At 37.5% G+C, this 24,824-nt stretch overlaps 1 protein-coding gene across 1 annotated transcript in view; it reads left to right on the top strand.

The window, feature by feature from the left end:
- The window catches only part of MYO16 (myosin XVI), a gene marked incomplete at both ends in the record, with an annotated part of 300,394 nt that overhangs the window by 5,696 nt on the left and 269,874 nt on the right, over window positions 1-24,824 (top strand). The window contains 1 exon segment of the mRNA XM_080343675.1: window positions 12,602-12,865. Within this exon segment, the coding sequence (XP_080199801.1) occupies window positions 12,602-12,865 (264 nt within the window).

The following is a 24,824-nucleotide window of genomic DNA, read 5'->3' as shown; positions in this document are numbered from 1 at the left end:
AGTACTTCTGTATCATAATTACCAGCTTCTGATACTATGCTTATTTATTTTTATTCTCCATTTCTTGGGTTCATATGACAATGATAGCAACTCAACATTATTTTTTTAATTTGAACTCATTTTCTACCTTACCTAAATATCAAAAAAAAAAATATAGAAATCAAGGCATTGGATGCCAGGAAAGAAGTAAAAAGAATCTTTAATTTAATATCTGTATTTAGACATAGGAAGCGATAATTAGAAAAATATACTTTAGATTTGCAGTAGCTCATTTATCTTTGCACTTCTGTAATTCTGGTCGTCTAATTTGTCAAGTGTGCCTCCAAGTAAATATAACTTTCCTAACTGTAACAACTGATAACAACTTTCCTAACAACTGCTTAGATAGCATTTGGAAATTACATTAAGATGAAAGTTCATATTAAATTGGTATTTGGAAAAATACGTTTTGAATTAACAGCAAGAGAAGCAATATTAAGTTTGGCAATTGAAGGCTACACAAATTCCAACTTTGTATTCAACTAAAAATAGGTCCTATTCATAATATTTTTCATGGAAATGGCAGTCATCTGAAAACTAATTTCTATGTTATCATTTTGTTTCCCACTGTAAAAAATCTGCCATGAGAGAGAAGCATCAGCATTTTCTGTGGAAAACTCAGCTGTGAACTTGTAAGAAAAAAGAAATCTCATATTTTGGGTATTATTTGGTCTGGTTTTTTCCTTCTGATACAGTGATTCTGCAGACAGCAAAGAAATCTAGCCATCCGGAAAATCAGATGAAAGAAGACTGTAAAGGTCAAAGTATCATATTTTCTCACCATATTGACACAGCATGCATGAAGCTTCAGAATTCTGATATTACATTTTTGAGAATATTGCTGTAAGAACAGAGGACAGAAAAGCCCAAATATCTCTATTTTCGCATATGAAATTGTAGCCATATAGCCACTTTTCTCAAGGAACATATTTTCATTCCTGAAGTAACTTCTTGCTCCATATAATCACAGTTTCTTTCTTTCTAATTTTAGACAAATTAGCATGCTGCATCATAGTAAATTTTATGCAGTTGGTAAGCTGTAAAAGCAAAGAGAAAATGGTTTGGTTTGACTGGAAACAAATAAAGAGTCATCCTATGCATATTTTTTTTTTTTTATTAGATTGTTTCTTAAAAGGTGTATTTTTCATTTGTGTGCTTTCAAGCAACTGCCTTCACTGTAAACAAGAGCAAAATAACACCTGCTAAAAGAAATCTACAAGTTCTACTATACTGACTGCTGGACCTACCCTCAGGTAACTGATGACATGGGTCAGTTTATTGTAACCTGCAGAAACACAAATGCAAATACTGCTGCCAAATCTGTTTTCCTTGCCAGTGCCATTCTTGTACACTGAAAGACAACTACCCGTGACAAGTTCCCCCCATCTGTAAAGTGATTTGGAGAGCTGGGATGTAGTCCATTTTAATCTGGTTTTGGCCAGTAAGAAGCAAACAGAGCAGGAGTGTGGATGGGAGGGACCGCGCATGAGTGGAAGAGAATTTAGGTCATTTATTATTATTATACGTTTTTACCCAGCCAGAATACAAACGTTTTTGTAGGGTTTCCACTTGGAACCGTGTTTTACTCTCTTTTAGCTCATAGTTTATTTTGAACCAGAAAATGTTATATTTGAGAAGGAGTAAAATGTGGAATCTGATATCTTTGGCCGTAAATCTTGTTATGAGTGTCTCTCTATGCAGTATGACTTTTCAGGAGATCGAAGTGATATTCAGAGCATGCAGACAGGCAGTAGATCTGGGCCATACCACCTTGGGCTGGTGGAGTCCTGCTGTGGTAACATTTGATGCAAATCCTGTTATGAAGTATTATATATAAAATATATATGAGACCTTGTAAAGACGTACAGAAAACAGAGTGATTTCTTAAGGTCATATTTTGAAAACTAAATGATGGCTTTCAAATGTGATCTTTTTACTATATAAGGAATAAAAGCTTCCTCTTGTAAAAGTTTTGTAAATGTTGACATCTAAGCTGAGGAAAAGGAGGGAGGCGTGTAGAAATTTTCCTTTTTTCAATCTTTATGGGGTGGGTAGTATTGTCTTTAGGTAGCTTATTGCAGGAGGTTCCAAGGAAATATGTGAACTCAATATATCCTTACTCAGCACTCAGTTTATGTGGAACGGAAGAAATTTTATATTTAGATTGCAGATTAAATTAATACCTTGCTCTTCAGATGTTTTGCTTTGTACACAATTATTTGATTTTGTTTTCTGCAGTACTAATGTTAGTTACAGAAGTAGTATGTGTAAATCACGCAGACAATTGTGAAAAGTAAGGCTTTTAAAGGAGCCTAAATGGCGCTTAGTTCCTACTAATCACCAAGGAATATATAGATTTATTGTGTCACTTTTTCTGTCTTGTGAGCAGTAATGTTGGAGCTGCTGTTTGATTTCTACTTCAGTTTCTTCAATGGCTTTGAAGCATCTTTATATGTTTGCCTAGTTATTTCCTCAGTGAAGGAATTTTAAGTTTCAGGTAGACTGAGAGTCCATTTGTTGACACCATCCCTTTTATAATTTTTTTCAGATGAGATGAAGCCATTCAGTTTCTTCTTCTTCCTCTTCTTTTTCTTCTTGCTCTTCTTCCTCTTCTTCTTCTTGGTCAACAGGATTTCCCCATTTTAACTCAACCCAGAAGTGCTGTTGTCATGCATGCTCACAAGTGTGATAGTGATTCCTTGCACTTTTCTTCTTACATTCTATGTGCCGTATGCCTGTGCTATGGTGTTATCTAACCACGAGTATAATGCTAGATGGTGGATGTGAAAGGTGACCTTGACAGACTGTTGTAAACTCTGTTGTCAAGACAGCTGCTCAGCCTGATTTCATTTTTGCTTATCCCTGAAGATCCAGCTGGGACTAGTGACCATCATTGCTATTCTAGCCAGATTTACCTAGGATGCACCCAATAAGTATCACCCCAGCAAGAGGGAGATCAAAGTCTTTCAGATGTCAATGATGTTGCTCTATGTACCAGAAATTCTGTTGGGTTTCTTTTCTGCTTTACTGGTGGGCTGTCTTGACAGAACTGTGCTGCAGGGCCATCCTCCAGAGGTGCCCGAGCTGAGTGAGAGACCTGCCCTGTGTGCCGAAAGCATTGGCTGGTGCTTACATTTGGCTGTCCGCCGGTTAAACCAAACAAGGAATCTTGCAGTCTCACCTCCTAATCTTATCCATGTGTGTTATTTTTATCTTGATAATCTGCCTAAATTTACACTGTATTAAATGAATTTTATTGTTCCAAATTCCCTTCCTTTTTTATGCTGTATAACCTTTCTTTTTTCCTTTCACCCTTCAAATTTCTGTTAACTTATCTCTCCTTAGTCACTGCTTGGCTAAGCTATGCATATTTAATTCTTTTCATCTTTCCTCATAAATCAGTCCCTCAGGCCCCAGAACCACTTGTGGTAGTTTCTTTTGAACTGCTCCAATTTGACTGTCTAGAATTAAATGCAATATTCCAGAGAAGTTGCCTTTCTGCAGAAAGGAGAAGAGCCCATTTCCAATCCTTTTGCTCTTTGAAAACTGAGATGCAATCCCTTGATATACACTGAAGAGTGACCAAAGGCCTACATATTAGCTCTGCTGCAGAATTTTTATTAGCTCCACTGTACTCTAAACTAGTTTTCCATCTGCTTTTACTTTACAGTAATCTCTGTAAGTGATTAGATTGCGTGTAGAACCGCAGTCAGCTTGGCACAGGATTTCCTTTCCTGTGTGCTCGCCAGGCCTTATGGTTAGGTCTAAGAACCACTGTTTCCTTTTTGGCTTTTGCCTGTCTGTGGTGTATGATACTGAATATCCTTATACCCTCTTTGTCTTAACCACATGTACCTTTTTTCTTTTCTCTCTCTTTTTTTTTTTTTTTTTTTTAACTAAATTTGCTGCATGCAGGCTTTTGCAAATTTTTATTTATGTGGTTTCTGTAAGTCTTGTATGCTATCCGCCTCTTGATCCCTGGCATATCTGCAGCCTAAATAGTGATATCTGAGAATGTCTGTGATGAAAGAACTGCCTTTGGTTTTGAAACAATCTGATTTTTTGTTTCTTTGTTCAGATATTAATTTACAGTAAAACAGTTATGTCTGCTGCTGTTCCACTTTTCAGTACCTTTGAGGCATAGCAACTCTATGTTTTGGCTTCTTCTCACTGTGTACCTATGTGTTAATTCACCCTCCAAAGTTGCAGATTTACAGGTATCAGCAACAGTCTTAATGTTTTTCACTGCTTATTGTGATCTGAGTGGCTGCATAACAAGCCCTTTATATTATGCTGTGATGGCAGGGAGAATTTTCCAGTGCATCTATTCCCAGATGTGCGTCCTCCCCTCTTCTCTGTCCTATCTGAAAGTGCGGACTAGAGAGAAATTTATTATTACATCTCCATTTACTGCACTGTAAGGAAATAACTCTTCATAGCTTATTTGCAACTCTGTAAGTTTTGCATTGCAGCCAAATAAAGACAGCCAGGTCTGTGAAAGGGCTAAAAGGAGATATTTTTTTTCTAAAGGACTTATGTCTTCCTTCTTATCTTCTTTATTGTCATTTGCCAATCCCAGATGTTCTTTGCTGTCATTGTGCCTTCTGATTTGGAGCTTCTTGAGTTTTACTTTTTGCTAGTGTGGTTTATAGCAATTTAGGTTACTAAAATATGACTAAATATGTTGATGTTATTTGCTCAAAGGCTTTATGACTTGACAAGCCTTATTAAGTGCTTTCTATTAATCTAATAAATATACATTGCTTGCTTCTGGAAATCCCAAATAATTAGTGACATAGATTAATTGATCCAAAAGTGGACAAAAGTTAATAAGGTTTAGCTCAAACAGCCAGTTGAGTTTGTCTTCTACAAAGGCAGGTAGTTTGGCTGTATTTGTTGAATAGGCTGGCACAGAGTTAATGACTTTTGCCTAGAACACAAAATATTCATATGTTACAGACTGCTACACGACATAAATCATAAATGACAATGCAGAGCCCTCTGTTATATTTGATTTGTTATTATTCAGTCTCTCTTCTCTCGCTATGAAGGCAAGATCCCAAACTGGTTGATTCTTCGACTTAAATACAATAATTTTTTAGAGAATGCTGCTGTAGCTTCACTGAATTGCTGATAGATAGATAATAGAGTCTATTAGAAAACCTACAGAGTTGATTAATAGTGCCTGATAAGTAACTTTTCCTTGGTATCAAGCTGAAAATTGATTGCAGTTCCTGCTTACCAGTCTAGTCACATCGAAAGGCTCTTGAAAGAGCAGCATACAGGAGTGGGTTTTATAAGAGGATGGTTGCTTGAACGTGCTCACGATTGCTCTTCAGCAAAGACAGAGTTGGGTATTAGGCAGAAAATGAGGAACCTTTGTATATCGTGTCATTTAAGAGCCCTGACTTTGTAATTACACCCAAAAGAAGCTCTGTGGAGCCAAGAAGAGGAGAAGCACATCAGCTCCCTTACTGCAATGTTATTTATTCTTAGAAGACTTGGCATGGATTGAATTCTTTACATTCTTTACCAGGTAAATTGTTTGCATTTATAATGTTCCCTCATGATTATCTGCCTGTGGGGTGAGGAGGAGAACCAGGGGAAAACAAAAGGAATAAGCCCATCACTACAGTGAGCAGAGCAGTGCTGACCTGGTGAAAAATGCTCTAGCCATTAAAATCAGGCTGAGTGGCTATGAGCACTGTGCTTCAGTTACAGTTTAATAAACGTAATGGAGAGACTGTTCAAACGGTGAGCAATTTCCCTGCACCGAACAAAGGATTTTCAATTCCAAGTATTTTGATACTGACCTTGACATTGCAATTTGAGATGGATTTATATGATTCTAGCCCCTTCTGTGGCTAAGAAGTATTTCTTTTTGGAACTGGAAGATCAGTAGATGATACATAATAACTTCTGATTTCTGAAGAGAGCACCTCTAAAAATGCATTTATCTGTGGTTCAGACACCATAACTTCAGTTAGGTTATTGTATTTATATCAGTGATTTCATATGGAATTCAGCATAAATACTAATAAATTGATATTTCTAATTTAATATAATACATTAAATATTAATATGCATTGTTGGTAGCAGAAAAAACATCATGTATAGTGAAGTCATTATGTATAACAGCGAAGTGCATTACTGAAAGGGACGGTGGTCTAGTTTCTGGTCTGATTTCTGTTATCAAACATAGTGTGTAAATTAATGCAGCTTTTTGAACCGGATGAAACTGCACTGTTTTACACCATCCAGGTATCTCACTCTGTAAGTGCCAAAATATGTGCTGCTTTTTACATGCTTTTCCCACATAGAATGTGGGAATATCTTTGTTAGTACTTATAAAGAAATGCCAAGAGGTTTTTTGTTGTTATTTAATGAATGCTAAGCTATTTAACCATTCATTAAAGGTGTTGAAATTTTCAAATATTTTATCTTTCTGAAATTCAGAACAATTTTAGTTATCTAAGTTAGAATGCAGGTGTTTAATTTTAGTTACAAAGAGGGACTGATACCATATCTTTAGCAAGAACAGACCAAGATTGGAGCTAAAGGACCCAAGCTAAACAGTGTGTATTTCAGGGTTTTCTTTACCCTTTTTCTTTTAATGACATCAAGATGCTTAAAGAATATTGCTTGGGTGGCAGTCTCAAGTGGATACATTCTCAGAATCCCAGGTTGCCATTTGTCTAGCCTTCTACATTTTGTTTCCATGCTGTAAAGACTGTAGCCATTCAAACACCCAGACATGTACTCATTCATTGTTTACAATATCATCAAAATCGACATGAATGTTTACATAAATAAATGTAAGCATATATCTCAGTATTTGCAAATTTGTAGTTTTAAACATTATACACCATAATTCTGTATCACCTTGTTTGACATGCTTGCTGCATTTAGCGATGTCAGCAGTTTAGTTGTGTGTGTGTCTTTAATGAAGAGACAAGTTTCAAATTTTCCATACTTTGCAAAACACACAATTCCCAGGGTCCAGGAGTACTTACCTTTCTGAATCACAACAGCAAATATTTATATCGTGTGAAAAGTCAAAATACAATAGGTATGAGCACAAAGTTTTTTGTAGTGCCTGTATGAACTTGTATATAGACATTCATCTTCACATTCTGGAAATGCCTCCTGATGTGTGATCCAGATTAGAAGTGAACATAATCACCCGCAGGCAATGTGAATTACCATCAGAGGTGCACTTTTTTAGGATGACTAGACTCACAATTTAAATGCCTGAGCAAGTGACTAAAGTTAAGTGACATAAAGCCATAAAAGATGGAAATATAAAAGAAAGCTGTATCAATATGGCTTCTAAAAAGTGGTATGGAAAAAATGTTCCTACATACAGTAAAGTTACTTGGGCACAAATCACCTGCAAGAGGTGGAAGAAAATGACTGTGGCAATCACATTCATCCTTTCTGTTTATATCCCATTACTCTCCCCAACCTCTTAATGTTGTTCAGTAGCTGGTGCTTGTAGTGGCACAAAATATTCCTTCTCTCACCTTTACAGTGAGAACTGATGACAATTCAAAGGAAGCAGCTCCTCTTTACTCAGAAATCTCTTTCTCATACAGGCAGAATCAAGCTCGTAATTTGTGTTGTAATGCAATTGACATTCTGTTCAGTTGTAAATTGCTACAGTTTTATGAACAGGTGGTTTTGTAGCAATGATTCTTCCCTTTCTAATGGTTCGGGCTGGACCCAGCCAGTGAAGCTGCTCTTGAAACATTTTTGGTTTGGTTTGGTTTTCTTTCCTATTAATTACAGTTGTAGTGAGTTCCTTTGTCCTGTGCTAATTAATAACCAATGTGATATAAGAAAGAGGATCTCTGGTTTTGATATTTCAGTGTTTCATAAAGAGTTTAATAAGCTGTGCTTATATAGAAATGCAGACATTAAAACCAGATATATACCAACAATCATGTTTATTCTAGTTGTTTTGGTCCAGGGCATCTTATCAAATAAATAATACCTTTGTAAGCTTTTTCAGCATTTTTATGGGGACACTGCTAATGAACTATCCAGTGCAATATACCATGACAGTCACAGTCAGCTTACCAAATCACTGTACATAACTGTAACTTGTCATACACTGAGTCAAAAACCACATAGAGTAGCCTTGTATCTTATGTAATGAGATATAATCTCTTTTGCAAATTGGTTCAGAAGGCAACTTTTCTCCCTACCCACAAACTTTTCCTCATGCTACCACACTGCCTCCTGACTGGCATAGTCACCCACAGCTCTGGTTGGGATCATGTTTTCTATCTTCTGCTGTTTGAATGGATCTTGTACAAGGTTCTTGTACAGTGTAATGGTTTGGGCCATTTTCCTCCTACGCAGAAAACAAAAGGACAGACAAACCTACTGTACGTTACCCTTTACGAGGCTCTAATGGCTTATCTTTTGAGCATAGCTTTAGCTGTCAGTTTCTAAAGAGTAACTGTTTACATCTGCCTAATAAAATAGTGAAATTTAGCAGCTATTTTTTCTTGGACATTTTCTGTTTGTTAGTTTTTATTTAGTTAGTTAGTTAGTTACAGCTGAAGCTGGTTCTGCTGTTGGAAATGCTAAATGAGGACAGAGTGGTTGGCATACTTTAAATGGTAGAGCTTAATCCTGAGGATTGGGCCAACAGAAACTTCAGGCAGTTCGACAAGGAAAGTGCATATTTTCATGCCTGAGGTGATTAACCCCCTGCTCAAAGTGGTACTAGGTGGTCCTCAGAATTTCCTCCAGAAGCATGTCTATAACCTTCTTCTATTTGCGTCCAGCTCTCTTGGAGTGTTAGCCAGGAAGCTCTGCCTCTTGTGCTCTTGGTGGTTTCCTGTGCTCATTAGACCGCTCACCATAGTCAGAGTAGGGATCTGCCTGGTTCTAAACCAGGAACTGAATGTTTCCTGCCTGGAAGATGAGCATCTGAAAGATTAATTCAGAGAGTTTGCCTGGTCTGTGTCTCTACTATATTGTTGTAATCCAGGTTTAGCCTAATGAGGCTGCCGACTTGTGGCTATTATAGCTACAGTCAGATACTGATCTTGTGTATCATGTTCCAGATGTGCTGAGAGAAAAAAACCCATCTGCAACTCATTACTTCTCAGCTGAGACCAGTTCCCAAGTGGGTTAAGAGTCCTCAATCTGCCTGAATTGTTTGACCACATGCTGGAAATCTCTATGTGAGGCCAGTTCTGGCAGTAAAGCACTGTTCTTCATGAAACAAATAGATGGGCACTTGTGCAGGTTTAAAGTCATCCTAGTGGAGAGACAGAGGACACTGAGACAGCCACACCCTTCTTGAAACTGGAATCTGGTGATATGAGCTCATCTTTGCTGTATTCTATTTAACAAAAACATAAAAGGGCACCTTATGACACTACAAGGGGTAATGGTTTTAAACTAAAAGAGGGGAGATTCAGGCTTGACATGAGGAAGAATTTTTTACAATGAGAGTGGTACAACACTGGAACAGGTTGCCCTGAGAGGTGGTAGATGCCCCATCCTTGGAGACATTCAAAGCCAGGCTGGACAGGGCTCTAAGCAAACTAGCCCAGTCGAAGAGAGGTTGGACTGGAGGATCTTTGAATACCCCTTCCAACCCAAACTATTCTGTGATTCTGTAATTCCATGGTAAAGCTAACTTGTTTGATTTCTCATCCTGGAGGAGCAGAGCACTGTGACAACAAAGGTGTCCTACAGCTTGCACCAGTCTCAGTTGTGATGTGGCAGCAAACACTACAAGGTCCTCCTAAGAGCAGAGCCTGCATGTGAGCTAAGCTGAGTAAAAGCAAAGATACAGTTACAGTTGTCAGCAAACAACGCTGATTTACAGCAGCAACAGTTCTTACCCTCAGTTGAGTTTTCTAGCCATAGACAGCAACTTCTGTCAGGTGGAGCTCAAGCACATGGCTCCTTTGTCTTCATGAAAGAGGAGGAAGGAACAGAGCAGAGGTAAAACTCTTGTACTGCTGTACTCTTAGCTGCATTGCCAGAGACAGTTTAACACAGCAAGTTGGTTTTCCTTCTGAGGCTATGAGGCTGGCTGGCAGGCGCTATACCCAGATTTAGAAGTGTTAGGGTATAAGCTTAGAGTTTTACAAGCCAGAAATACTGTGTAGGCTTAAGGTATGGGTACTGAGATATTTTATACAAAGCAAAAGATACGAAGTTTGCTCATTCCCCAGTCCAGTCATGACAGAAAGGAGATGCAGTTGCAAACTGCCTGGAGCTGAGGGTGGTATAAGCACAGATCTGCTGTTTGGTTAGATGTTTTGAACGCTGGGACTGAAGTGGGGAGTAAAGTTATATCTTCTGCAGCTCTACAGAAGTACCCTTTCATTTCCTTGTCTTTTCTGACATTCTCAGAAATGAAACATAGCATTTAAGGTCAAATGAAAAATTTTCTTTTATACAGAAGGAGTTGTTGGCTCTTGATGTGCAAAAAGAAAGAAAGGGTTTGTGTTTTGGCTTAATGCAAGCCAATACTTGCTTCCAGTTTTTAAATTTGACAACTTGTTTTCTTCTAACTAGAAGGGCAAGCTAAGAAAGGAACAGAAATTATAGGGAGGGAAAGGGTAGTCTGTGTTAAAATAAGTTGACTGAACTTGACCTGCAGAATTGTATTCTGTGTCTGCTTCTGTCGTGGAGTTTCTCAGCAAGACACTCTGAGCACTTTTTTGCATAAATCTGTGCTCCTCAGTTTTGGGAAGTCTGGTGTAAGACCTTGAGATCTAATTCATAGTAAGTACATATAATGCATAATAGAATAGAATATATAATTTATAATGTAACATATTATAACAAATAAATAAGTAATAGATTTAATTCATAGAGTGATTGGCATGCAGAGCTAGGACTATCACTTTGATAGTATTTTACTATGGTATTACGGTATATGACAGTTTGTATAATACTGTGTCTTCAAAGCAAAACAAAAAATTTCAAGAAAATAATATAGTATTCTTGAATCAGGACACCCAAAATTAGTGATTAAAAAAGCAAATAATTGTCTTTCTGTTCTTTAGTAGAGAATGTAGATAAGAATGCCCCTTTATCCCTCTTTTTAAAATGAAAATAAATAAATATTTGTGAGGCATTTATGTGTCATTATGATGTGAGCTTAACAAAAGCCTGTCAGGAAATTATTAATTATGCTTTCAGAGCAGGGTTTGAATGGTATTCAGTAGATTAGACATATGTCAAGCAACAAGGAGAAAACAAAGTGGTCATTTAGTCAGCACCTACTCAGCTAGTGACCTGAAAGAGGTAGGAGTCCTTTGATGATGTAATTACAGATTTAGCAAAATGGGTAGATAAAAGCAGGCCTAATTAAAAGTGCACAGTTGTGCTTAATTTTGGTATTTCTTAACTGCCCAGGATGACTTAAGTCTACATTGCTTTCAAGAGCCCTTCCATCAAACTAGGGAGAGAAAACCTCTCTCATCTGGGCTTCTAGCAGTCCTTGAAATTACAAATTTGGGCACCTTGCTCCCATATGAAGAAAATTTATGTACGTAAAGTAGAACGTGAGAATCAGAAGTGGTTGGGTGCTCTCCAACCACCACATCAAAGGGTCTTAGGATAGGTTAGTGGGTACATTGTCAATGTGGAAGATGTGGATTCACATCCAAGGACTCAGACAACAAAATTATTGGAAAATCCCCATGTCTTCTTTTGTAACAGAACTGTCCCCTGAAAAGCAACCAGCAGCAAGAAGTCTCTTATGGTCTTCACTCTCACAGGAAAAGAGAACATACTGGAAAAGAACATCACTGTTCTTCCAGTGACAGTAAAAACACCAGATTTAATGGCAACAACAAAAGAGGAATCTGTCTTAATGTTGTAAATGATAGGATTAACTGAATCAAAGACAAATTTGTGATCGGTTTTCTACACAAAGGTTTCAGTATCTGATGATTTCATTAGAAGATGCCATTTGGGTGGCTCAGTACAATGCAAAAAAACCGAACCAAAACAAAAAAATCATACACATAGTTAGGAGTCTGAAATGACTTTGATGTTTTTAATAGATAGTTGCCTGAGTATCTATTGCATGCCAATAGACTCACTATAATTATGATATGATGATTTTTCTTGTCACTGAATAACAGGCATTTGCTAACCTAAAGCAAGATGAAAATTAATAAAAAGGAAGCATGGGCATCAGACTAGCATTTCTCTGCATAATAGTCTGTTGTTTGTAAGGAAATGCAAGCCACTTGTATTATATTGAATTATTTAGATATTTTGTCCGTCTCACATTTGCACTTTTAGACCTCTTTGTGTTCACATTTGCTTACATGAACTGAGTTAGCTTTTAAAAAATGCATCAGTGATTTAATGGAATTAGTTATGTGTTGTTTCCAAAAAGTGATTGATAATGATATATACTCACTGTAGTCAGCATTTGTTGAGTAGGAGGAACTCACATGGTAGACTTACACATGGTTAGAAAGGACAATAAGAAAATTGGTGGAGGTTTCATGGCACATTTGAAAACACACTGTTGCATGATCTAAATGTGTTTGTCTTTAATTTCTTACAGGCTGTTTCCAGCTATGTAATGTTTTTCGGTCCCATGAAATGGAAATTGAGCAGTGCTTGCTGGAGTCCCTCCCTCTCGGCCAGCGGCAGCGGCTGGTGAAGCGGATGCGCTGTGATCAAATAAAGGCATATTACGAACGAGAAAAAGCTTTCCAGAAACGGGAGGGCTACGTGAAAAAACTGAAACATGGAAAGAATCATCAAGTTCGTTTTAATCTTGCTGATATGATACAGGATGCAATCATACGTCATGATGATAAAGAAGGTACTCAGTAATGTTGAACTACTTTTTTGTTTTGTATAGCTCAAAGTTTTAAGGGAAAAGCTTCCCTGTTCTGCTTACGTATCTTTAGGAAAAATGCAATTCACATTATGGTAATCATAAAGTGACTCTCAGAATATATAGATATGCACTGCACACAACATATCATAGCTTGTTACTGAAATCAACAAGGTATAGACAAACCTTCAGAAACCTAATGAATTCAGTCTGAGGTTAATATATGCATAAATGAAAATATTTCAAACCCAGTAAGGACCACAATCATCATTATATGTGGCCTCTTATATACCCACACAAGCTATAGAATTTAACATAAGTTACTTTGAAAATTAATTCTCAATTGTAGCCAAAATCTGAAGTAATGAGTGCTGCTATTAGTGACATTGACCTGACTAGAGCAACAAGATGGTGTTGACCCATAGTCACACCAGATATTGAGTCATCTTTCTGGTTGTAAAATGATGTTCATATCCTTTTGAAATACGTAACCACATTTTAGGGGTTCTGTTTCTAGTTTCCTGGCATTGTTTGTCTCTCTGGTGCAGCCAATAGCAATCTGAGGAATTTCGTAACTTCCTCCTGAAAATGGGTCTAAACCTTGCAGTAAGGATCTCTCTGGTTTTGGAAGTCCCCAGGAATCCCCATACTGTTGTGTGGGAAGGATATAAGAAAAGAGCTGATTCAATGTTTTTAGCAACCCCTTTGCAAACAGATTTTATGGCAGCTCTTTGTAATCTCATTAGCACAAAACTACTTGAATAAGGGAGGCTCTGAAATAGAATAACATTGTATGAATGAATTCACAAGTTTCTCCTAATTTTTATCATTTTGATTAGGTATGGGTTTTTTACTCTTGAATCTTCATTTTAATGGGCATTTGCTCTATCATGACTTATCAACACGAAGTCCTACGCATTTATATCTATACAGGAAATGAATCAAAGAGCTCTTCTCTTCAAGTGAGTGCCCAGGGCATCATTTATATTAATAACTAAGTTAAAAATAAGATTCACAACCTTTCATTCCACTCCACTAGTGTCTAAAAGTACAGGGATTGTAAGTGAAGAACTTCTTCCTCCATGTTCCTATAGTTCTCAACCTTCTCTAAAAAACAAGCAGAGTGCTAGATATGACTTTTAGCATTATGTAAAAGTCAGATACGTAAGGCTATTTTTGACATGCTGAAGAAATGTAGGTTGCTTACTGGAGTGGTTCTGGGGCATCAACAATCTTTTGTGGTGTCCATACTTGGCCTTGAGCTGCACCTGGATCAGACATAAAGTTTAGCAACTGCTATGGCTGAATAGCATAAGTAAAAAGGGAAGGTACCTCAGGCAGAAGAAAGTAAGGTGGGGAAAAACAGGGATGGTGTCCTGCACTCAGTACAGATAAAATAGGACCCCAAAAGCAAGGAGCTCAAACAGCCTACAGACAACCCCGGTAGGACTAACGACACTATCCTGAATTTGATGCCTGTGATCCTTTCACAGGACCATGAAAAAATGTGATTGTTATCTTTAAGCAGCGTGGGAACCTGCAAATGTCTGTCTGTTGGCAAGTGTTCCCAGAACTTGTTTGCTTTGAGCTGAATAATGGTATACTAAGAAATGTTATCGTGTGAGCCAATAAAAACAAACAAAAAACCCAAACAAACAAACAAATAAAAAAATTGAAACTCATTACATAAAAGCTGCTCTCCTACTATTGATGCAGAGTGGAACATCCAACCGTAACTCTTGCGTGAATATATCTGCATTAGGGTTTCAGTTCAAATTAAACATATGCTTTTGTAGTATATATCATATCCAGTTATTGGGTTTGCTTTTGCTTTATGGAGCAGGCAAACTAGATTCCTTTCAGACAAAACTGAACTGGAAGATGAGCTCTGGAAGCACACCTAGGGCCACCATACATTAACGTGTTTTCAGACTGTAAAGCCAGGCTAGACGTAAATTGAAGTAATCCCACTGAAACAGGTATAGCTGGGGAGGTTGGGCTTTTGGCACCCTCTGTTTCTCTTGTCTATTTATTAATATTTCAGTAGTTTCAGCATTCATCATTCATATTACACATCACTATGTACTCATGGATATATAGAGCCAATAAGCTAATTGTGATGAAGCTTGATAATTGCATGGAGTATCCTCCACCTCACTGCAGGTTCACATCCATGTTATCTGTACAGCTGGAGTAAATACAGCTCTGGTGTGAAAAACTATCTGAACCTTCTTCACTGGGTCCTAAGGCAGAAATGACTTCAATGTAAGGCTGCAGATGGGAATAAGCACACATTTCCTGACTCTTCAAATGTCACACCATCTCTTCAGCTCCCTGCTTTTGGTAAAAATGGCCTGAGGGAGTGATAAAGAGGTTGTAATACTGGCTTGAGCAAACAAAGGTGGGAGACAGGTTTTAACAGCCTGTCAGCCTTCCTTTCTTCCAGCTGAACCATATCTGGGCTTCAGAATCTGGCTTTTACTGCACGGTGCACTCAGTAGCCAAAAGTATTCCTAAATAAACTCAGCCTGAATATAGGGAAGCAAATTCAGTAATAAATACTTAAAATATGCTTCTCTTTGGAAAAGCTGCGCATTGAACAAGTATTTTATTCAAAAGTAGCTCAATACAAGTAAATAGCAGAGAAGTACCTGAACATGAGTTAGTAATAATAATTAAATAACTTAGAATAAAGCCTCTTGTGCTATATGAAGATCAGTTGTTATCCTATGAAAAAATGGAATTCAGACTGATCTAAATATTGTATATTTTGGAATAAATCCTAAAGTAATCAAGATGAGAACTCAGCAAATCTTCAAAAATTCCATTTCATTTACTAAACATAAATAGTCGGCAGCAGGGTATTTTAATGCAGCTTGAATTTCTTTAATTTTCCAGAGATAATTTTCAAACTGGACATTTTGTTTATAATGAGATATTTAATAGCAAGTGTAAAGGTGTGTTGCTACATATTCAGTACTCAAATAGCTTTAGTAGACTAAATTTTATCAGGCGACACCTTTCCTTGTGGTAATGAATTTTGTGAGCTTGAAGTGCAAGGACTTTGAAGAAATGAATTCCACTCAAGGTACAATATAATGCACATAGCTATTAATGAGCCTGATCCTGCCATTTAGGATGTATGGGCAGACTGTGGTGTCCAAGAAGAGGACTGTGCAACCTGGATGCTTTAAATTAAAGAACTGGATACACTTAGATTGAGTCAATTTTGTGAATGAAAATGTAAATGTTTTTGTGCTGGCTTTGTGATCCTTGGGTTCAAAGTGCTTGTAAGTCACAGATTTCAGATTGTGAGGCTTTTGTAAAAAGAAACTGAAGATCTCAAGGCTAACATTCTGGAATTCATACAGTTGTTTTTTAGTTTTACCCTTGGAAGAGGCTATATATCAAAGAATTACAGAAGAGTAGACTCATACACAGAGAATTGCACCTGAGCCTGTTTCCTTCGATTTTTTAGATGTATTTAGGAATAATTCGCAAATCTTTGGCTCTTAAAGGCTTCCTTTAACCATGTCTATGTGCTTCCTTCATTCTTGAAGTACTACCGAAGTCTGTTTGACTGTCTGGTCCACCTCTGAGACTGTTCAGCAAAATCCTTTTTGTTGATGAATCTTGGAGTACTAGTTTTATGCAGGTTGGGGTCTGGTTATGGACAATTTATGTCAGTTACATGCTAATTCAGTAGAAAATGTGGACACATTCCATGGAACCCACAGAAAACCACAAAACTGGGGGAAATTATAGAGTGATTAAGACAGAGGAGATGAAAGATCTATGAGAGTGATAAAGCAATGCTAACATCTGAACAAGTTTGAATGCAGCTGGTAATAATTCAGCAAAAAAGAATAACCGTTCCATAAGTGTAGATGACAGCTAGAAAGGAATCTTTTGCAGTTCTGTGAAGGGAATAGAAAAAGTGTAGTATAAAAACTGGAAAGAGGATGCAACAGTAGAAGAGGCTAGAAGTAGCTTTCCAAGGGAGTCCAGGAACTCATTTCTTACAGAATATCGTAAACTATATAGACTGGGCAGCACATTTGGAAATAGTGAGAAGTAGTCTGGTTTAGTAGGTGAGATAAATTGGATAACATGCATATATGTGTAGATCAATGTATGATGTGGCTAGTGCAGAGACATTTCACATGTGAGTCTGATTGGAATTTCACTCTTAAGAATGCATCGTCTTTGTTATTCATGAAGAATGCAATATATATTCTCCAAGATTACTATAGCAGCTGCTACTGGGCAAAAAAATGCATCTCTGACACTGCATGCTAATAGATATGATCATTAGTTGGCATTAAAATTCATTTTAGAATGGTCTTCTAGAAATTTTTACGAGTGACCTGCTTTGTCTGAAGATTAGAAATGAAGTATATGTACACTATATTTCTCACAAAGTCAAATCTTATATTTTTTTGTTTGGAGACTTTTTTTTTTTTAAAAAAAATATCTCTAATTGTTCCTAACTGAAATTGGATCTTCTATCTGACCCCGGGGAGACTGAAGGGAAGTCCTCCTCTTTCTCCCTACAGCTATCTGCAGTTCTTCTTTTTTAAAGTAATATACTGTCTAGTGCTGCTGGTGGGCCACATTCACCCTTACTACTAGCAGTGAGCATTTTGAGAGATTTTGCAACTATAATTCACAGTGATGACATGTATAGAAGCAGAAGCTGGTGAGTAAGTGAGTGCACTGTATTTTCTGACACCAGTTTCATACATCTCTACTGCTGGCAAGGGAGTACCTGTAGTTCGTTTGCCTTTATATCCTATATAGCTTTTTTCTCTGGGAAGTTAAATCCTTATTAATAATGGACAGCAGGACATTTGTCCTGCTAGAATCAGTCATATAATTTCACTGCAAATTGGAAGATGTAGTCAAGCTGGCTCCTGCATCCCATTACTTCCCACTGTGCAAGAGGCGTGTTTGCACCTAGGCTTGGCATTAGTCTGGGCTCACATTTTCTTCTCTAATACACATACTCCAGTCTTTGCTGAGCCTGCACATCAGCTTGGACTCATGTACAAGCAGTTAGAAAATGAACTGAGCAATCAGGAAATAAGCGGAGAGAATCTGAGCGTGAGTTTCTGCTTCAAATACAAGATAGTCACGTCAAATGGATCTTGGTATTTTGAATGCTTGAGAATAAGGGATATGCATCCTTCCTGAAGCCATCGTGGAGTTACTGCCACTGACAACACTGGAAAACAGTGGCAGCTTTGAAAGAGGTGTTTTTTTGAGCATGAACTGGTAGATAAACTTACCATAATGAACACAGGAGCTCAAAGTGAATGTGACAGTCCTGTACCCAAAATCTAAGAAGAGGAGGAAAATAAAGCACTGGGTTTAGTTTGAGTCATCTTTTGGTATATTTTGTAACCCAACCTTTCAGAAATCCTGCAATATTACCAAAATCATAGAACTGTAAGAAATTATGTACATGCAGTATCTTTTGTTATGAAAACTCTTAAGTTGTAAGGGAGTGGAGATGGATGGCATAAGGTCTGCTATGCTGGCAGGATGTGGAAAGTCAAGGTAGGAAGTCTGGAGAGCCATCAACTCAATCCTGAGACAAAAGAAGTAATCCTGTGAAAATCAGCATTTCAAAAGGGAAATGCAGACTCTCTAAATTTAATTAAAGCCCATTTCATCCTTTTGATGAGCAATATGCTGATTCTGTGGCAGCACTGTGAGTCTAAATAGCCACAATACCAAAGTGAGTGAGTATTAGCACCAGTGCTGCATCTGTAATAATGACTCTTGGTCCTTTCTGCGGAGGTTGAGCCTGACTCTGCGTTTTACTCAGCCCTCCTTAACTCTGCTTGGGCTTCTTACTAACCCTGCAGTGACCCTTTGCCTTTAGCGGTAGGATGTGGTGGCTGGGGACAACATTACCCTCCCTTCTCTCACCAGGGGATACATGCAAAAGTTTGTTTAAAAGCAGAAGATCATAGAATCATAGAATAGTTTGGGTTGGAAGGGACCTTCAAAGATCATCTACTCTGGCCCCCTGCAATGAGCAGGGGCATCTGCAACTAGATCAGGTTGCTCAGAGCCCCATCCAGCCTGGCCTGAAATGTCTCCAGGGATGGGGCATCTGCCACCTCCCTGGGCAACCTGGGCCAGTGTTGAAAAAAATTGTAAAAAATTCTTCCTCATGTCTAGCCTGGATCTCCCCTCTTCTAGTTTAAAACCAATACCCCTTGTCCTGTCGTAACAGGCCCTGCTAAATATTATACCAATATCCTACTTCGGTTGCAGTGTCCACTGCTAGAGGAGGCCTCTCAGGACTGGGTCCTAGCCCCAGCAATGTGGTTGCTTACTTCAGGGGAAAAAACAGTTTTTGTTTGTTTTGTTTTTGTTTTGTGAACACTGTATGAGGTACAATATTATGACAAATTTCAGTTACATGAATTAAAAGGGTATGTAAGGAAGCAGAAAGGGGGTACAGGTGGAGCTGGTGCTAGGGTGTAATTTGCATTCTAACAACTTCAGGTCATAAAAAGGGCCCAGGGGAAAGGAGAGCAAAATCTGTTCAAAAGAAGAACGTGTCTTTAGTTTGAGGTGGCAGATGAGCTGGCTATTAGCTTTCAGTAGTTAGCAGAGTGTGTCAAAGATGTTATAGTGACCATTCCTATTCACAGAAAAAAAGTGTAAAAGCAATTTGAAACAGAAAACTGTGGCTGAAACTTAGTTCTTTGCATTGTTTCCAAATCTTCTGACCTCTTGCTTTTTCATCTTATTACAATAGGCTTGCTTATGCTTTACTGTTGTCTCTTTTTCCAGTACAGACAGCTTGGCTGGTTACAGACAAGTTGTTCTGGAAAACATTGGAGTTGCACTGCCTGTTGTCTGGCAAACATACTGGGCCAAACTTGCAGATCCTCAGAGACCAGGCTTAAGAGTTGCCAGCAGGCTTTGTAAAAAGCTGGCAGAGGCAGGACATGGGCAGCAGTGACAGGTTTGTGAATGTAAGACTCCATTATCTCAAGCTGTTGTCAGGTAGGAAGAAACTGGAGAAGGAGGCTGAGGAACGACGACCACTGAGAGTGTGTGAAGTGGACTGTTAATTGCAACCATTTTTATAATTAAGAAGAGTGGGAATATACTCAGTTAACCAGTCTGCCCTTGAGGTTCTGACTTTCAGTTTACCTTTTTAGATGTTTGATGACACCTCTTCATCTCAAACTGATTGCAGGCAGCTTTTATGATTTTGCCTGTTCCATGTGCTTGGATGAGTGGTTACGAAGTGAGGCTCTGAGCATAGCAATGTCTTATTTTTAAAATTCACCAAAGCCTTGGGTGAGGATTGCTCTTTTGTGTGTCAGTAGTTCACAGGCATCTTTGCTGCTAGACAAGACTGGAAGATAAGATAATATGTTTACTGGAGACAGAGAATTGCAGTCAATTTACAGAAAGACAAGGTAATAAAATATATTGTTGTACTAAATAATTAGGAAAGAGGTGAAAAATAGTTGTAGCATTAAATCTGCCAAATTAAGTGTTTATCATTAAGCCAGAGTTTCCTTAAATTAGACAGAAAACCCCCCATCTTCAGTAAAAAAAAAAGTCTCTTGAAAAGATAAGGACCTCAGTGTGAAAGTCCAGATCAATCTTCTGCACCATCCCAAATTAAAATAATCTACTCTTGTTTACTTCCACCTTTAAAAATCTTCCTGCCTTGTTTCTTATGCTTAATATTTAATGTCAGCTTCTTTAATTTCCTTCTCCCAAAGGTACTTTAATTAGCATTTCTTTTGTATACTGTTTGTCTCAGCTACAGCCTTTTGAAGAGGCAGGGGTAAAAGTTTATAAGTGGTATTATAGGAAATATTTTACTACATATATAACCTTGTTATATATGTATTACACCAAGATCATTAAAACCAGAAATAAAAACACGGTTGGTGAGTCCGGATTAGATTGTGTTAGATGAGTAGTTTTTTTCCAGTTTTCTGTGTGCTGTTGATTTTAAATTCTCTTTTGGAAAGCTGCTCACTTTCACTAATCCTTCCAACCCTGAGAGGATAAAGTGGCAAACAGTTGTGTTATGTTTGGTATGCAAATGTAAACCTTCATGACAAAGGAAAGCCTCCAAAATAAAACTAAAAGAAGAAAAAAGAAAATCTTGTGTCAAAACCTATAATAATAGGAAATGAGATGAATTACACTGATTAGTAATTTGCTGCATAATGATATTGTGAAGAAAGACAAAAACAATTAATAATTTAATCTAAACTCAGTTTGGGGAATTTAAACCACAGGATAGTTAAGGGCAATAGAAACAGAACTACAGGGCAGCTAAGATGTATTTGAGGGATTACGTACTCTGTATTTCCTTGCTTTGACATGCTCAGTCTTTTTAAAATGTAAAACACGAATACATTTCTCAAGTTTTGTAGTGCTTTGTTTCAGGATTGTGCTAGAATTATTTAATATATTTTAGTCTTACATTACTATTTACTCGCACTCTAAACTTCATCTAAACTTTCTTTTTTCCCTCTACTGGGAAAGCATATGAAATTCAGGATATGTGTAATAGCCGGGAGGTTTGCCAATACAGAGGCAAACCAGAGTTCTGGATTCTACAGTTAGTTTCCTTTGAATCAGATTAGAAATCTATACATTAGATGATAAACTAAACATGCCTATTGGCAAATGTTGTTTTACTAGATTTACTAGAACGTTGATTTACTAGAAACTATTGTAGAAGAAATCACAATAAATATGTATGTTAATTTATATAATTTAAAATTTATTGTCCAATCTGTAAGATACGTACGTGAACACTATACACTGAGTAGGAAAGTCGATAGACTATCCAGAGCACATGAAATTAATAAAAGTGCACAAAATTTTGTGTGAAAGAGGCTCTTGAAAAAAAAAAATTATACTATAAATGAATATACCTACAAGGCAGATAAACAGAAGTATTCTGTATTGGGAACCCATATGTCTGTAACTTTTGAAGGCGCTAACACAGCTGACTGTCAGACATGCTGCCGTTGATTTAATCAGCTCTGTATATAGAAAAATTAAGCATCAATCAACCATTTCAGTCCACCCACTGAGGAAGAAGCTGTTTTGCAGGCCCAGAACGCAGAGGCACATTTCAAACCAGAGCAAGCCTTCAATCCTATAGGTTCCGCATGGCTGTTAACCTTGTTTAGCTCCATGTGTGCTGAATTCAGCAACACAAGGCGTCCTTTTTGTTATGACACAGGAAAACATAATGCCTTTAGTTATTGGGTAACAGATGTTAAGTAATTAAAGCAGCCCATTTCAAAAACAATCATAAAATCACAGGGAGATGAAATTTGAATACATTTGAATTCTTACAGGATTCCATATGTGCTTTTTGGGTTTTTTGTCCATGTGTTTACATTTTTAGTGATTTGGTAAAGCTGAGATGAGAACTGAATGTTAAACCATTTTTTGTCGATAAAAATATGCATTATTCCTAATATACAACACTTATTTAATTGTAAAAAATAAAAGTCACAGAAAAATGCATAACATATCAAAAAGTGAAGGATAGGCTCAATAGTGTAGATTTTTCTAGCGATTTTGTTCTCCCTGTGGACAACCTAACCACAGGAGTGTCTTTCCTCCCTGGTTAATTTTATCTTAGCCCTGAAATCTCCCTGGGTTGTTTCAGCTGCAGTTTTTGTTTCTGCACATGCCCAGAACTACCTTGATTTAAGCAGCTATCTTCTGCCCATACCAAGTAGAGAACTAAAGACAATGCATCCCTCCGTTTTGGTTTCCCCCCTAATAGGGGGATTCACACCAAATATAATTCATCTGTCTTACCACCAAATGGAGTTAGACCTTTCTCCTTTTCTCCACAAAACAGAGGCTGGGGCTCCTGGGACTTGCTTCAAGAGCCGTTTCAGGTCTGGACATTCCTCTCTCCCACCACCCCTTATCTCCTCTGCTCTCCCTGGCTCCACACCTCAAGTCTGTCCAGCAATGTCCACCTGGCATGGCTTTCTACCGGGGAAGCACCCTGAGAGGCAAATTGAATCTGGGTGGTCTTTTTTATAGTATAATAAATTGTAGAAAGTTGACTGCATAGTAAGCTACTGTACAAAAACCTTGATGTCATCATCAGAGAATCATAGAATAGTTTGGGTTGGAAGAAGACCTTCAAAGGTCATCTACTCCAACCCCCTTGAAAGAAGCAGGGACATCTTCATCCAGGTCAGGTTGCTCAGAGCCCCATCCAGCCTGGCCTCTGCTACAGGACTGTATACTAGACTATTAGCAGCTTCATTTCACGTTTAAGCTCTGAATAAATCAAGACAGAGATATGTTGTTGAATTTAGCAATTCCCATCTGATGGTTTTGGGTGTCTCTAAGTGCACCTGAAGGATTTGCTGATCACGTCTCTGAAAAGTATGCCTGTTTCTTACTAATATACAGAGTTTCTAGAAAATTAGATTTTGGCTTTTCTTTGACTAACAGGTTTCTAAAATGTAGACATTGAATTGTTTACTTTGTAGATAGATAAGTCTGTTCTTGAACCTTAACCCTACAAATCCAAACAGGAATACATTTGGTTAACTAGAAAGCATAGTTTTGCATGTTACCTCAATTACAAGTGTAAAACATAATACATATGAGGAAACCTTTGTAAAAATATGCATTTTTTCCAAAGAATTTTATTTATTTCCTTTTGAACACATTTTCAAAATTCTTGGCTATTTATTTTGGTGGACTATGAGGTAAAGCTTTTCTTCAGTGTGACAAGTCAGTGTGTAAATTATTCGTGACTTTGCGGGATTAGAGTCTTAATTCAAAAGGCTCTCACAAACTAAAATATGCAGAAGAACATTACTCCTGCACAAGAATCCATCTTTCTAAGACTATTATCTGGTCTGAAGATAACCCTTACAGACATATATCTGTCCTTGCTTGTTTATACTTCTCTGTTGGTGTTTTTCCCCCACACGATCTTTCCTTCCCTGTAGTAATATAATTTTTCACTCCAGTGTGCTCTGGCATGCAAAACCAGCAAAAAACATGAAGACTAATCACTCACAAATTCACTGTCATGCCAATAAAGAGTCGTTAAGCCACTAACAATCAACAGATCGGCAGCTGGCATTCTTCCTATTCATTTCAAAGGGGATCCACAGTTGATTTTCCAGCATCATGCAGTGGGATGCAAGGCTAAAAACTGGCAGCAGTCAGAAGCCAATTCAGTCAATGAAAGATGGCATCTACTGAGTGACAGGTACTGCCAGCATTCCTTGGATATTGTTATAAGTCACACTGCTTAAAAAGAAAGATCGCTGTGATGGTAGAGTACCCTACTCTAGACAGATAAAATAAAAAAGAAAAGCAAGAATAGAATCTTTTCCATGCAAGTTGCAGTCGATGTCTTCTTCAACATATTTATTGTGCTTCATATTGATTTCCAATAATATAACAGTACAAAGGGGAAACTGCTGTACTCATCTTTCAATATCACTGAAGTGTTTTCATTTCAATCACAGATTGCTCCATCATAGAAATTAAGCTGGAAAACTACAGAAATCAATAGTGAATAACTTTTTTTTATTTATTTTCATTTTAAAAAGCAAAATCTTTTAAACAATAATACAGTTATTTATGAAAAATGAACTACACTTTTAATAATGTCTTTAAAATATTTCCTATTTTTCAGTTCAGTTTTAGAAGTCTTTTTTCCAGCACAGTATACACTTACATTGTTAGACTGGAGGAATGCTGATAAAAGGGAGTATTTAAACATAAGACTGGGAAAAGACCTTATTTTGGGATCTTGCAACATATGGACTTTAGTTTATCACTGTCGTATTAATTGTCAGATTGAGAAGAACATATGTTTAGAATTTTTGGAAAGTGGAGTTTGTAACTTCCTCTAGAAGCTCTGAGGGTAGAACTAAATAAATAT

This window comes from Nesoenas mayeri, assembly GCF_963082525.1.
Source record: "Nesoenas mayeri genome assembly, chromosome: 1".
NCBI classification, from domain to species: domain Eukaryota; kingdom Metazoa; phylum Chordata; class Aves; order Columbiformes; family Columbidae; genus Nesoenas; species Nesoenas mayeri.
This window is presented reverse-complemented; position numbering and strand designations above follow the sequence as displayed.